At 43.1% G+C, this 15531-nt stretch overlaps 1 protein-coding gene and 1 long non-coding RNA gene across 2 annotated transcripts in view; one reads left to right on the forward strand and one right to left on the reverse strand.

Moving 5' to 3' along the window:
- The window catches only part of LOC149450305 (cytochrome P450 2C29-like), a 65134-nt gene extending 50569 nt beyond the window's left edge, over positions 1-14565 (forward strand). Inside the window, exons 7-10 of the mRNA XM_089692026.1 lie at positions 1183-1324; positions 6902-7089; positions 7599-7740; positions 13790-14565. Coding sequence (XP_089548152.1) covers positions 1183-1324; positions 6902-7089; positions 7599-7740; positions 13790-13986 — 669 coding nt within the window. The 3' untranslated portion in view covers positions 13987-14565. The remainder of the gene's footprint in view (positions 1-1182; positions 1325-6901; positions 7090-7598; positions 7741-13789) is intronic.
- The window catches only part of LOC149450295 (uncharacterized), a 1099640-nt gene that overhangs the window by 667400 nt on the left and 416709 nt on the right, over positions 1-15531 (reverse strand). The window lies entirely within an intron of this gene.

Here is a 15531-nt window from a genome sequence, read left to right on the forward strand (position 1 = left end):
TGCAATTATTTCTTAGTTTTAAGAATGTGCCAATATTTTTGTCCAGTCCATTTTTGGAGTTTTGTGTGGAATGTTGTAGATTTGGCTTTTTGTTTCTCTATTTCTTTACTTGTATTGGTATGACACAAAAAAGTGAACATGAGAATGCCGCAACATTTATGATTGCAACACATTTCTGGACGAAGTGGTGCATTATCTGACAGAAATGGGGGGTGCCAATATTTTTGGCAAAGACTGTACCATCTCTTATTAGCAGCATTTTCATATTGAATTTCCAAGATTGGTAGTTCTGGTTTGTCAGATTTGCAAATGAAAACTTTGTTACAGCTGTGTGACTGGTCATTTTCTTTTATTATGTTGCACAAAACATACCATGGATGCAGCTAAAAACTTAAAAACACTGCCATCTGCTGGTTGAAGAATATATCTCTAGTGAATACTGATGTAGTTGTTGCACAAAATACAGGAACACTGTATTCCAACACTTACCTCTCCTCTTCTTTCCCCTCCTCTCCCATCTCCCCTACTCTCCTCTTATTTCTTTTCTTCTCATCATCCTATTTCTTTATCCCCCCCTTCATCTAATTATCTTCTCTTCTAATTCTCCCCCTCTATTCCCTTTCCTTACCACAGCATATTGCCTTCCCTTTCCTCTCCTACAACTTTATTGACAATTTTTTTTATAAAACACTACAAAAAAATAAAAATTGATCAATTTTATGTAGTTGGCTGGTGGGTAGTGAGACCTTTATTTGCTCAGTTTAAAGAACTGCAGACACACTTGTGGGTTTTATGTTTCCTTGTCCCTCACTGAAGGAACATCGGCATGCCATAAAGACCCAGGCCCAGGCACATGAGCTATAGCAGGGCACAGTTTCTCAACGTAAAGAAATCCGAACAGGTAAGTATTTAAAAAAAAAATAAATTATATATACTTACTCTACTATATATATATATATATATATATATATATATATTTATTTTATTTTTTTTAATTAATATTATTTTTTTAATACTTACCTGTTCGGATTTATATATGAAATATTATTTTTGCATGGTACTTAGAAAAATTATATAGTGTGTGTATATGTTATACTGTCATGCCATGGCAACCTGCTGTAGTATGTGACTCATTCGTGTTGTTTATGCCTCCTGATGTTGTTCCCCCTTCTGTCTTCTCAGGTGGAGAATGAAAAGGACCCAGATTTTTGTGATGACAGCCTGATGGCCATGGCGGTGGGTCTGTTAGCAGCAGGTTCTGACACCACCGCTACCACCCTGACATTCTGCCTGATCTTCTTGGCTCACTATTCTGATGTCCAGGGTAAGATCAATAATACCCTCGCAGAATTCAATATGATCTCTTATGTTTGTCTGTCAGATATTCCAACCCTCACCCACTTCATCCAACACTTCACCACAAAGAATAAAATGGCTGCAGTTCAACTTTTGAGTTGATAATGTTAACCCAGGCAGTGCTCCGAAAAGACACAGAAACATAGAAAAGCAGAAAAAAAAAGGATCAAGTGGTCCATCAAGTCAGCCCCATTTTGTTTAAGTTTATACATGTTTTGGATTTTTTTTGTTTTTTATATAATTTTTTCATCTGAGTATAGATCTAGGACTGTACCAAGCATGTTTGAATTGACTTGTGGTTGGCTAACTTCCTACCTTTGCTGGAAGTCTATTCCAAGCATCAACTACTCTTTTGGTAAAAAGATTCTTTCTAAGGTTAGTTTTGAATGTTCCCACATCTAGTTTGAGGTCGTGTCCCCGTGTTCTTCATATTTAAAATACTGCCCTCCTGAACCTTATTCAACCCCTTGCTGTATTTAAATGATTCAGACTATACATATGAAGTTCCTCTCCTGATATGATTTATCCCTCAGACCTTTCACCATATTGGTTCCCCGTCTCTGGATCTCTTATCAATATCTTTTTGTAAGTGAGGTCTCCAGAATTGGATACAGTACTCCTATATGAGGTCTAACTAAAGGTCTATATAGGGGAATCAGGACCTCCTTCCTCCTGCTGGTGACCCCTCTAGCGATATAAAGATCTATATAGAGGAATCAGGACCTCCTTCCTCCTGCCGGTGACCCCTCTAGTGATATAAAGATCTATATAGGGGAATCAGGACCTCCTTCCTCCTGCCGGTGACCCCTCTAGCGATATAAAGATCTATATAGAGGAATCAGGACCTCCTTCCTCCTGCCGGTGACCCCTCTAGTGATATAAAGATCTATATAGGGGAATCAGGACCTCCTTCCTCCTGCTGGTGACCCCTCTAGCGATATAAAGATCTATATAGAAGAATCAGGACCTCCTTCCTCCTGCTGGTGACCCCTCTAGCGATATAAAGATATAGATAGGGGAATCAGGACCTCTTTCCTCCTGCTGGTGATCCCTCTAGTGATATAAAGATATAGATAGAGGAATCAGGACCTTCTTACTCCTGCTTGTGACCCCTCTAGTGATATAAAGATCTATATAGAGGAATCAAGACTTCCTTCCTCCTGCCGGTGACCCCTCTAGTGATCTAAAGATCTATATAGAGGAATCAGGACCTCCTTCCTCCTGCTGGTGACCCCTCTAGTGATCTAAAGATCTATATAGAGGAATCAGGACCTCCTTCCTCCTGCTGGTGACCCCCCTAGTGATATAAAGATCTATATAGAGGAATCAAGACTTCCTTCCTCCTGCCGGTGACCCCTCTAGTGATGTAAAGATCTATATAGAGGAATCAGGACCTCCTTCCTCCTGCTGGTGACCCGTCTAGTGATATAAAGATCTATACAGAGGAATTGGGACCTTCAGGGATATCATCAGCAAACAGATACAGCTGACCCACCAATCCTCTAGTTATATTACCTATATACTGTATAGATTAAATAGAACAGCACCTAGTACAGAGCCTTGTTCTACACCGGTAGTGAGTGGTCTCTGTTCTGAATGAACCCTGTTTACAACCACACTCTGGTATCTATCCTTTAGCCAGTTGTGTGTAGCACTACAGTGCATCCAGAAAGTATTCCCAGCGCTTAACTTTTTCCACATTTTGTTATGTTACAGACTGATTCCAAAATGGATTAAATTCATTTTTTCCTTCAACATTCTACAAACAATACCCCATAATGACAATATGAAAGAAGTTTTGAAATCTTTACAATTTATTAAAAGTAAAAAACTAAAAAAAACCCATGTACATAAGTATTTGGAGAGTTCTCCAGTCTCTCTGGTATACCACCCCAGATAAATCATTCTCTTATCTGGCTGCCTGAGGGAATCCCTGGGCAAGGGGGTCCAGTGCCTACCACAGTAAGTTGAACAGTCCCGGTAATGAGCAAATGAGGTTTCCCACTAGAGTGCTGTCTTCCCCTTGAGGTGTAGGATTACTCACTCAGTCACTCTCCTGTGAGCTGGTGTAGGTAGTTAGCTGACTTCAGGTCTTCTGCTGGCCGACTCCTTTCCTGGCTGTACAGGTGGTGCTCGCTTTGGGGGCCAGTGAGGATGAGAGATCCTCCTTTCCATCTTCCTGCCTGTAGGTAGGCCCCTTCAATGTGGGCTTCCTCACATCTTCCACCCGAACTCTGCTGCTGCTGAGTAGGCTCAGTCACACTTAAGGGCTGGACCCATGCCAAGCCTCCTGCTTGGGGACTGTCCAGAGTTCCTTCAGTAGGCAGACCAGCCGCTCCTCATTCCCGCTCACTGCTTCTAGAATCTTCTCCAAAATTCAAGAGCAGGGGGAGGCATCAAGGAAGTGATCTGCAGAGCCTCTCAGCCCTGACCTACATTTGACCCAGCTGACTATCACCCAGGCTGCTGCTCAGCTTTTCTAACTAAAAAACCTAAATAGCTCCCCCTAGCTAACTAGGAGGGTACTACATGTGTATTCACTGAACCACCAATGGATAAGCAAAACTTTTGTATTAGATCATTATGCAGAACTGTATCAAATGCTTAGCTAGGGTAGGCTGTGTCCACAGCATATTGGTAATATAGTAAAAAAAAAAATTAGTTAGATTAGTCTGATATGATCTGCCACCAGTAAAGCCATGCTGCTTTGGGTCCAGCAAGTTGTGTGTTTTTAAGTGATCATTGATCCTTCTTTTCAGGAGTGATTCCATTAACTTGACTAGTACCGATGTTAAACTCACTGGCCTGTAATTGCCACCTTGTACCTCGCTGCCCTTCTTGTGGATAGGTACAATATTAACTGTCTGCCAGTCTTGGGGAACTTTTCCTCTTAGAAGAGATTGATTAAAAAGATCCATTAATGGTTCAGCAACTAGACCTCAAAGTTCTCTCAGAACTCTGGGATGATCCATCACGGCCCATTGCTTTATTAAGCTCTAACCGAGTCAGTTCCTCTGCTACCTCTGCCTCCGGAAATCCTAAAAATGAACCATCATTATTAGGCTCCATGCACACTGGGCAGTTTAACCACATGCCGCCCAGCCACTGTAGAAATACGGCGGCAGGGCGGCACGGCTGGGCAAAACCACGTTTTAAATTGTGTGTTTTTAAAACAGGTAGGGGGCGCACCGCAGCCCTATGTGTCCTGCCGATCACAGCTGCAGATGTCAGTCGCCGGGTCACAGCCGGTCGTTACCGGCTATGTCCCGGCGATCAGTGACAGAGAGCACAGCTGCAGTAGCTGTGCTTTCTGTCAGTTCCCTGACAGCTCTGGATACGCTGATCGGGACAGAAGAGTTTCTCTCTCCCGATCAGCGGTGTTCCTTGCAGTACACACCCCGCCCCCTAGTAAAACACTCCCCTCACACAGATAACCCTTTCCCTGAATAATAAACTTAACCCCTTCCTCCCCAGTGCCATTAGTACAGTCAGTGGTTTTTTTTTTTTTTGCACTGATTACTGTATTGGTGTCACTGGGGATGTCAGTGACCCCAAGTCAGTACCCCCCAATGTCAGAATGTCCGCCGCAGTCCCGCCATAAGTCGCTGACCACCGCCATAAGTCACTGATCACCGTCACTATTAGTATAAAAAAAAACTAAAAATCCCAGTATCTTTCCCGCCATTTGTAAACACTATAACTTTCACGTAAACCAATTAATTTACACGTATTGGGTTTTTTTTTTTAGCAAAGACATGTCGCAGAATGCATTTTGGCAGAAATTTATGACTAAATTTGATTTTTACATTTTTTTTACTGGACATGTTTTATTACAAAAAGTCCAAAATATTGTTTTTTTCCTCAAAATTGTCAGCCTTTTTTTTTTATAGCGCAAAAAATAAAAAACGCACAGGCGATCAAATACCACCAAAAGAAAGCTCAATTTGTGGGGAAAAAAAAAAGGATGTAAATTTATTTTATGTACCGTATTGCATGACCGCGCAATTGTCCGTTAAACTAGTGCAGTGCTGTATAGCAAAAAAATGGCGTAAATTGCAGTATCTATACCATAGTTTGTAGATGCTATAACTGTCACACAAAGCAATCAATATACACTTATTGGGATTATTTTACCAAAAACATGGAGCAGAATACATTTTGGCCTAAATTTTATATCTGACTTTGAGTTTACTATATATTTTTTATAGCTGAAAGTAAAAAATATAGTTTTTCTTCAAAATTGCATTGCATGACCGCGCAATTATCAGTTGAAATAGTGCAGCACCGAGTAGCAAAAAGAGGCGTGGTCATTAAGGGGGGTAAATCCTCAGGAGGGCAAGTGGTCAATAACGCTGGCAGCGTCAGCTGTGTAAAATTGTTTTTCAGCGGTTTTTGTTAGTGTTTTTGCATTAGCGTTTAGCTGCATTTTTCCACGTTTAGCAAGTTTTACCATGTTTTTTTACACAGAAAAAAATAATATTTTTTGCTAAAAAAAAAAAAAAGGTCCAAAAACGCAGCTTTGCCACGTTAGAGTGTTTTTACAGCTAAATAAAATCCTCTGGAAACCCACTAATTCTGAGGAGTGTTTCAGCCAAAAAATGCTGATTAAAACCTATGTGTGCATAGATACATAGGATAACATGCTGGGGAGTTCACCGGCTGTAGATAAAAAACTCCAAAAGCCACAAACAGCCGCTATAAAAACATCCCGTGTTCATGAGGACTAAGAACTAATATGATTTCTGACTGGGAAGACTGAACAGAAGTAATTGTTTAAATTGTTTGCTACATCCAGGCCTCACTGAACAAAAGTGTTGTGCCCAGTTCTCATTTTAGTGATCCCATTGTAAATTTTTCCTTCTATCGCTGAAGTACCTAAAAAAGGTTTTATCTCCTTTCTTAATAGGTTCGGCCAATTCCTCCTCTTTCTGTACCTTGGCAGCTCTGATAATGTGTTTGGCTTTCTTTTGGCTATTTTTATACACTTCTCTATCAGCTACATCTCCTGTTTCTCCTATAGCCTGATTTTTTCTCTCTTTCTATCCTACATACCTCTTTAGTGAACCATTTAAGATGTTTAAGTGAAGATTAAGAACCTAAAAAATTGTTCCTTATACCTACACGTCTCATGGAACCCACAGGTCACATTCTTCATTGACCACTACGTGGCCAACAAGTGCACAGCGCTGCAAGAGACGACTAGTTATTTGATGGCTGCATGGAGACAACTGATAGATCGAAGTGTTGCCATGCACATGAATAGAGGATGGAGTTTGTTGTCCAATGCTTGCCAGTACTAGCTGAAGCCTTGAGAAAGAAGGGGAGCACACTATTGCAATGTTGGGTGATTACGGATGAGTACCACTTATCCTATACAGTTGCCCAGTACTTTGCAACACTCAACTCCATCAGTTGTCTCCATGAAGCTATCAAACAACCAGCCATCTCCTGCAGCTCTGTGCAGTTTTGTTTTTTTTTTTCGAAATGTCTACCAATTCCCTAGACATTTTTAAGAACTCACAGCCACCTCCTTTTTATATTTCAGCAAAGGTTCAACAGGAAATTGATGAGGTCACACAGTCATTGCGTCTACCTGGAATTGAAGACAGACCTCAACTGCCGTACACCAATGCCGTCATCCATGAAATACAGAGAGTTCTAGATTTGGCACCAACTGCTCTCTTCCATGCCGTGACCAATGATATCAAGTTCCGTGGATACATCATCCCGAAGGTATACGACTGTGATATACGTCAGCCCATGTTTATGCAAGAGTGTGCAGATAATAAGGAAAATCGTGATGTAACACAGCAAAAATAGAAAAAGCAAATAAAATCAATAAAATCTGTATGGAGGAGGAAAGTTGTAGGGTATGGGAGTAGGCATATAGGAGTAGGCAAATGATGTATTTCTGCCTGCCAGAAAAATGACCACTTACTTGTACTGCACTTGGCCAATTATTATATCATGCAGCCGGTTCATTCTGAGTTTTTCTTTTAATATTTTATGTTAGCAGAATGTATTCTACTGTTGTGTAGAAAAGCTTATGAAAAACAATCTTCTTCCTGTTCGGGCACCTAATACTCCTCGTTACTATACTCTTCCTCATTATTCCAACATTTACTGCTAGATAAATAAGTTACATTTTCACACAGACATTCACATGATTTAATTGGCATTGAGCTTGTACAATGTATAATGTGATTGTTCTCATGTATAATAGTGACTCTCTCCTTTACCAGGGCGCCATCATCATCCCATTCCTGACATCGGTGCTTAATGACCCCTCTCAATGGGAAACACCAGAACGGTTCAATCCTGGACACTTCCTGGATGAGGAGGGCCAGTTCCGCAATCGGGTGGCCTTCATGCCATTCTCAGCCGGTAAGAAATCCATTATTATTATTATTATTATTATACAGTATTTATAAAGCGCCAATAGTTCGCTCAGCGCTGTACATTACAAAGGGAGACAGAACATGTGACAGAACAATACCAATACAATGCAAAACATGAGGGGATCGAGGGCCCTGCTCTTTCGAGCTTACAATCTAGGAGATAACATTATTCTGTCAGTGCCAGGCTGGGGTAAAGTAAACAATTTCTTCCCTGAAATACATAGAAATATATCACACAAGTGTCTGAAGATCTGACTTCTTGTCAGGGGCAGACTGACTATTTGGAAACTCGGGCACTGCCCGAGGTCAGTATGGGGCCCCATGAGATGCCCCTGGCCCCTTTTTCATAGGCTTTTTTGCATTTGAGCAAGAACACAGGGGCCCCATGATCCCCTATTGCCCAGGGGCCCCATGAGTTGTCAGTCCGCCCCTGCTTCTTGTAGAGTTTTTAAAGCAGAGCTCGACAAATCCCAGGCGCCAGTTCACCATGGCTACTAGAAATTGCCTTCTGGTACCTGGCTTCACATACTGCCTCCCATAGACTTCAAAGGGGAAGTCGCGCCCCATAGACCTCAGTGGGAAGTCGCGCCCCATAGGCTTTCGTGGAAAGTCGCGCCCCATAGGCTTTCGTGGAAAGTCACGCCCCATAGGCTTCCGTGGAAAGTCACGCCCCATAGGCTTCCGTGGAAAGTCACGCCCCATAGGCTTCCGTGGAAAGTCACGCCCCATAGGCTTCCGTGGAAAGTCACGCCCCATAGGCTTCCGTGGAAAGTTACGCCCCATAGGCTTCCGTGGAAAGTCACGCCCCATAGGCTTCCGTGGAAAGTCACGCCCCATAGGCTTCCGTGGAAAGTCACGCCCCATAGGCTTCCGTGGAAAGTCACGCCCCATAGGCTTCCGTGGAAAGTCACGCCCCATAGGCTTCTGTGGAAAGTCACGCCCCATAGGCTTCCGCGAAAAGTCGCGCCTCCTAGGCTTCTGCGGGAAGTCGAGCCCCATAGGCTTCTGCAGAGAGTCGCGCCCCATAGGCTTCAGCTGGAAGTCGTGCCCCATAGGCTTCTGCAGAGAGTCGCGCCCCATAGGCTTCAGCGGGCAGTCGCACCCCATAGGCTTCAGCTGGAAGTCGCGCCCCATAGGCTTCAGCTGGAAGTCGAGCCCCATAGGCTTCTGCAGAGAGTCGCGCCCCATAGGCTTCAGCTGGAAGTCGTGCCCCATAGGCTTCTGCAGAGAGTCGCGCCCCATAGGCTTCAGCGGGCAGTCGCACCCCATAGGCTTCAGCTGGAAGTCGCGCCCCATAGGCTTCAGCTGGAAGTCGCGCCCCATAGGCTTCAGCTGGAAGTCGCGCCCCATAGGCTTCAGCTGGAAGTCGCACCCCATAGGCTTCAGCTGGAAGTCGCGCCCCATAGGCTTCAGCTGGAAGTCGCGCCCCATAGGCTTCAGCTGGAAGTCGCGCCCCATAGGCTTCAGCTGGAAGTCGCGCCCCATAGGCTTCAGCTGGAAGTCGCGCCCCATAGGCTTCAGCTGGAAGTCGCGCCCCATAGGCTTCAGCTGGAAGTCGCGCCCCATAGGCTTCAGCTGGAAGTCACTCCCCATAGACTTCAGCGCAAAAACTCCTGTCAATAGCATTCCTATATGAACACTTATCTCCGCATGCCGCTGTACTCTATCACTTGCGAGTCTGGACTGCACCACTAAAAACTCGCACAGGACCCTGTTAATGATGGCACTCAAAATACAATGCGTGTGGCTCGTATCTTTGTGAACTACCTCAATAGGAACACAAAAATCTAGCCTGACATGCGAACCTGTGAGTTTCAGAACCGGTCCAGAATCGCGTACAATATGTGTGAACTAGGGAGGCTCTACTCACACCTGGAAGTTTTGGGATCGCAGCAAAATTGTTGTGATCGCAAAATGTAGGTTCAGGTGCCATTATTTTCAATAGGGCCTACAACGTGGTGCAGTTTTGCTGTGATTGTCATGAGGCAAATTGCATTGTGTGAAGTCGCAGGCGCTGACAACCCATGTTACGCTAAAAAAAACCTGACTCCTAACTTTTTTAGCTAGCTTCTAGATTCTAAGCAAATGTTGTCAAGCCCTGTTTTTAAAGAGACCTTGATGCCTTGCCCACTTAGGGAAAAGAGACTCCCTCAACCACCTTATACTTCCCCCTTACCACCTTCACAGTGCTCCATTGCCAGTCCTTCCACTGTCATTCATCCTGCAGAATATCCATTGTTGGAGCTTACATGGGATGCTGATGTCATCCCTCAACCATGTGACAGTGTTCTGGCCTAGTCATTAGTCACTAGTCCCAAGGACTGCATCACAGGTGTGGATCATGTCTTCTTCATACTTGGAAGCACTGGGTATTTTGTGGTGACCAACAGAAGGAGTGACGGGAGGATTGTGAAGATGGATATCAGATTGTTGGGATATGGGCTTTAAACAGACCTATTACATTGTCCTGAACAGACAAGGAGCCAGACAAGGAATAAACACTTCAGTCAAGACTGAAAAAAAGGCACTAAAATTCAGTCATAGAGCCCAACCCAGGTCTTCTATTTCTCATCCAGGAAATGTCATCCTGTTGCCTATAATTTTTCTTAGACATTTGGTGCTAATAGGAGATTCTATAATCCAAAAGACTCATAGAATAATTTATCGCCAGGATCACCTCAGCTGAATGGTTTGCTGTCTCTCTGGTGCCAGGGTTCGGCATGTGTTGGACCAGGTTGATGAATTACTAGGAGGGGCTGGGCATGACCCAGCTGCCTTGGTCCGTGTTGGAACCAATGACCAAATACATGGAAGATGGAGGCTTAAGAGTCAATTTAAAAAAAAAAACTAGGCTGCAAGTTGAAGGGAAGGACCTCCAAGGTGATATTCTATGAAATATTACCCGTGCCATGCGCAAGACAGGAAAGACGGGGAGATTAGAGAACTAAATGCATGGCTAAAGACCTGGTGAAAGAGGGAACGATTTGGGTGTCTAGAGCACTGGGCTGAATTGTCATTGGGGTACAACCTATCTGCTAAAGGTGGTTTGCACCTAAATGGTGGGGGGTCTGCTGTGCTAGGGGAGAGGTTGGTTTATGAGAAGGCTGGAGGAGTATTTAAACTAGGATTGAGGGGGGAGGGAGAATTAGATTACAATGGGGCAGACAGGTCTGACAGGGGTCAGTCCCTATTGGTGGGTGGAATGGGTAAAGATAGGAGGAGGGCTATGGCAGGTGATAAAGAGGTTCCCATGTTACAAACAACCATTGGAAATGGTACTATTTGTACTAAAATAAAAAATATGCAAAATGCGTGTGCAAAATGTGACAATGAATTCAAGTGTATGTTCACCAATACCAGAAGTCTGCCAAGTAAAATAGGTGAGTTGGAAGTGTTGGTGCACAAAAAGAACTATGAATGAATTGGTATTGCTGAATCTTGGTTTCATTCTTCACATGACTGGGCCATTAATATTCCTGGCTATGTTCTCTTTCGGAGAGACAGGGTAAATAGGAAAGATGGTGGTGTCTGTCTCCATGTGAGAAGTGATCTCAGACCGAGTGTGAAAGAGGACCTAGATGATGGAGAGTGTGATGAGGCTGAAGCATTATGGGTGGAACTGCACATGGGGGTGCGTACTACAAAGGTAATCAGAGTTTTTTATAGGTGGAGACTCAGCTCCTTGCCTAGATAGAAAGGGCTGTGACAGTGATAATTATGGGGGATTTTAACTACACAGAAATGAACTGGAGTAATGGCACTGCAGGAACAGTTAAAGGGCAAAAATGTTTTAAACTGATTACAAGACAATTTTATGGTACAATTCATAAAGTCCACAACTAGGAATGATGCTCTGCTGGACCTGGTAATCTGAAACCATACAGAGCTTATTACTAATGTTCATATAAAAGAAAATCTGGGTAGCAGTGACCATAACATGATTTAATTTAATGTTAGTAGTAAACAACAAACACATACTGGAAAGATAAAAACACTCAACTTAAGTAGAGCAAATTTTCCAAGGATGGGGGCTGTTCTCTAGGACTTAGACTTGGAGGGAATATTGGCATCCATGAACACAGGACTAAAAATGAGAATTCTTCAAAAAGACTATATGTGAACACACTGAAAAATACACTATATTGCCAAAAGTATTGGGCCGCTTGCCTTTCCACACACATAAACTTTAATGTCCCCCCAGTCTTAGTCCGTAGGATTCAATATTGAGTTGGCCCCGCCCTTTGCAGCTATAACAGCTTCAACTCTTCTGGGAAGGCTGTCCACAAGGTTTAGGAGGGTGTCTATGGGAAGGTTGGACCATTCTTCCAGAAGCACATTTGTCAGGTCAGGCACTGATGTCAGGCGAGAAGGCCTGGCTTGCAGTCTCTGCTCTAATTCATCCCAAAGGTGTTCTATGGGGTTGAGGTCAGGACTCTGTGCAGGCCAGTCAAGTTCCTCCACCCCAAACTCACTCATCCATGTCTTTATGGACCTTACTTTGTGCACTGGTGCGCAGTCATTTTGGAACAGGAAGGGGCCATCCCCAAACTCTTCCCACAAAATTGGGAGCAATTATCTAAAATGTCTTGGTATGCTGACGCCTTAAGAGTTCCCTTCACTGGAACTAAGAGGCCAACCCTTAAACAGCTCCACACCATAACCTCCACTCCACCAAACTTTACACTTGACACAATGCTGTTAGGCAACTACTGTTCTCTTGTCAACCACCAAACCCAGACATGTCCATCAGTTTTCCAGACAGAGAAGCATGATTGGTCACTCCAGAACACGTCTCCACTGCTCTAGAGTGCAGTGGCGGTGTGCTTTACACCACTGCATCTGATGCTTTGCATTGCACTTAGATGCAGCTGCTTGGCCATGGAAACCCATTCCATGAAGCTCTCTATGCACTGTTGCGCTAATCTGAAAGGCCACATGAAGTTTGGAGGTCTTTAGCTATTGACTCTGCAGACAGTTGGCGACTTCTGCGCACTGTGCGCTTTAGCATGTGCTGCCCCGCTCTGTCATTTTACATGACTTAAAACTTGGTGGCTGAGTTGCTGTTGTTCCCAGTTACTTCCAATTTGTTATAATCCCACTAACAGTTGAGCGTGGAATATTTAGTAGCCAGGAAATGTCATAGATGGACTTATTGCACAGGTGACCACCTATCATGGGACCACGCTTGGAGTCACTGAGCTCCTGAGAGCGACCCATTCTTTCACAAATATTTGTAGAAGCAGTCTGCATGCCTAGGGGCTTGATTTTGTACACCTGTGGCCATGGAGGTGATTGGAATACTTGAATCCAATGATTTGGAAAGGTGTCAATTCTTTTGGTAATATAGTGTATATATACTAATCTCTATATCATTTATAAACAAGTTAAACAGAATTGGTCCCGGGACAGAGCCCTGGGGCACCCCACTCACAACTCCTGACTATTCAGAAGTTACGCTGTTTATCAACAGCCTTTGCATTGGCCCTGCAACCAACTTTCTCTCCAGGTATATACACTATTGTTGATGCCAACAGACCTCAATTTGCACATTAAGCGTTTATAGGGTATCGTGTCAAACACTTTGGTGAAATCTAGATACACTACATCCACCGGCTTTACTTTATCCAGATTACAGCTCACTTCCTCATAGAATGTTAACAGGTTGGTCTGGAAAGAATATTCTTTCATAAAGCCATGCTGGTTACCGCTAATGATGCTTTTTTTTATCAGCAAATTCTTGAATACGGTCCCTTATCATCCCCTCCAACAGTTTACAAACTATTGGATTGGTGAATCCCTACATTAATCTGGGGATTCACTCCTCAGTTCTTGTTCTGCATTGATCTATAACCTTGTGCACATTATTTCTAACAAATATTGTATTTACAATTAGTGTCATTATAATATGTGTTACTAATCTGGGCTGAGCAAATCTTTGATGCATTTGATAAAATATTAAACCGAGTAAAACAGCCATGTTGTTTGTGTGGATTCATAACTCTGCCTCATTTTCCTCAACCTCAACTCTTCTACAGGAAAGCGTGTTTGTCCCGGAGAGGGTTTGGCCCGAATGGAGCTCTTCCTTCTCCTCTCTGCTCTGCTCCAGAAATTCACCTTCAAGCTGCCCCCAGGAGATGAGCGTCGGGACTCCAAATGGCTGCATGCTAATAAACGTGACGTTGTGTCTAATGCTAAGCTATGTGCCGTGCCCCGAGCATTACCCACCAAGTAACTTGTTATGAAAAAAGCATCTTAGGGGTTTGTGATGGACCTCATCATAGGGGTTTGTGATGGTCCTCATCCTAGGGGTTTGTGATGGACCTCATCTTAGGTGTTTGTGATGGACCTCATCTTAGGGATTTGTGATGGACCTCATCTTAGGTGTTTGTGATGGACCTCATCTTAGGGGTTTGTGATGGACCTCATCTTAGGGGTTTGTGATGGACCTCATCTTAGGGGTTTGTGATGGACCTCATCTTAGGGGTTTGTGATGGACCTCATCTTAGGGGTTTGTGATGGACTTCAATATACAAGTATAATAATGATAATAATACAACACAATTAACACTTTTGCATGTTTTTTTTTATCTGTCCAAACTGTTTAAAAACAATATTATAAAAATCAGTTGGGCCCCGCTCATGTATAAATAGTTACATACAAAATACATAGATTGCAAGAGACAAATTGTGGACACGTCTTCAAATCTTCCCATAGACCAGACAAAAATGTTATAAATGAAATGTTCAATCCAAGTTATGTTCAATCCAACTTATGTTTAGCAAACAGCAAATAAACACCATCCAAGGACCTGTATCAGTGTATTTCTCCATTGAACTCTACAAGGATAATTCAACCAGGTTAGAAATATGGAGCATACACATTTTCCACACGTGTAATATTGTAATATCACTGAATAGTTTATCCTGTTGGATCAATGTAGTAATGTTGCTTCTTAGGCCACTGTAAATATAGACCACCAGAGTTGAAAATCTAATATAAATGCTCATGTGGTGGTACTGGGTTCCTGCTTGGACAGTCCATGCAAACTCCAGATGTAGAGATAAAAGCTTCATGAATTGTGGCCAGCAAGGGGATGTCTTACATATTTGGTCGACGTGTCTGCAGTTGGCTGGTTTTTGGTCCAGAGTCTTTGGTCTCTTACATACTGTTTCACCTGACGATTGTTAAGGATGCCATGTTAGCTCCACTACATTGCCTCATTCAGAAATTGGTTTCCAATTTATTTTTTGTCTGCTAAGCGGACCATTCCACAGGCCTGGAAGAAACCAACTGTCTTCTTTTAAGGAGCGAAAGACCATATGACCACTTTAATGATCAATGAACAGAAGTCCAGCATATTAAAGGGCTCTCTCACTAAGTTTCTCAAAAATGTGGCATCTTGGATCAATTATTCTTTCCCTTCTTCACACCTGGCCAGTTTTGGCCGTTTATTGTTGATGCCTGAGATGGTCCTGAGTCTATGGTACCTCTTTGCCCTCCCTTCCCCCCTCCCTTCATTCTATTCCTTTTTATTTGCTCATATTTTCTTAGGTTCTTTCATATTTTCTGGTTGCATCCATTGATAGGAAACCTGCTTTTATGGAACTTGCCGAATTCTGAATTTTTTTTCTCTAGTATTTGAATCAGACTCCCCATACAGTCGACTTAATCTTAGTGTTTGATTCATTTGGATACAATGTATATTTGCTATTCTGTGTCATTTCTTAGCCCCCTTGTTGTGGGTGCACTTGGAGCATGTTATGTTTTTGGAAAATG

This window comes from Staurois parvus, unplaced genomic scaffold, assembly GCF_062004578.1.
Source record: "Staurois parvus isolate SC_StPar_1 unplaced genomic scaffold, SC_StPar_1.0 ptg000575l, whole genome shotgun sequence".
In the NCBI taxonomy this organism is placed as follows: Eukaryota; Metazoa; Chordata; class Amphibia; order Anura; family Ranidae; genus Staurois; species Staurois parvus.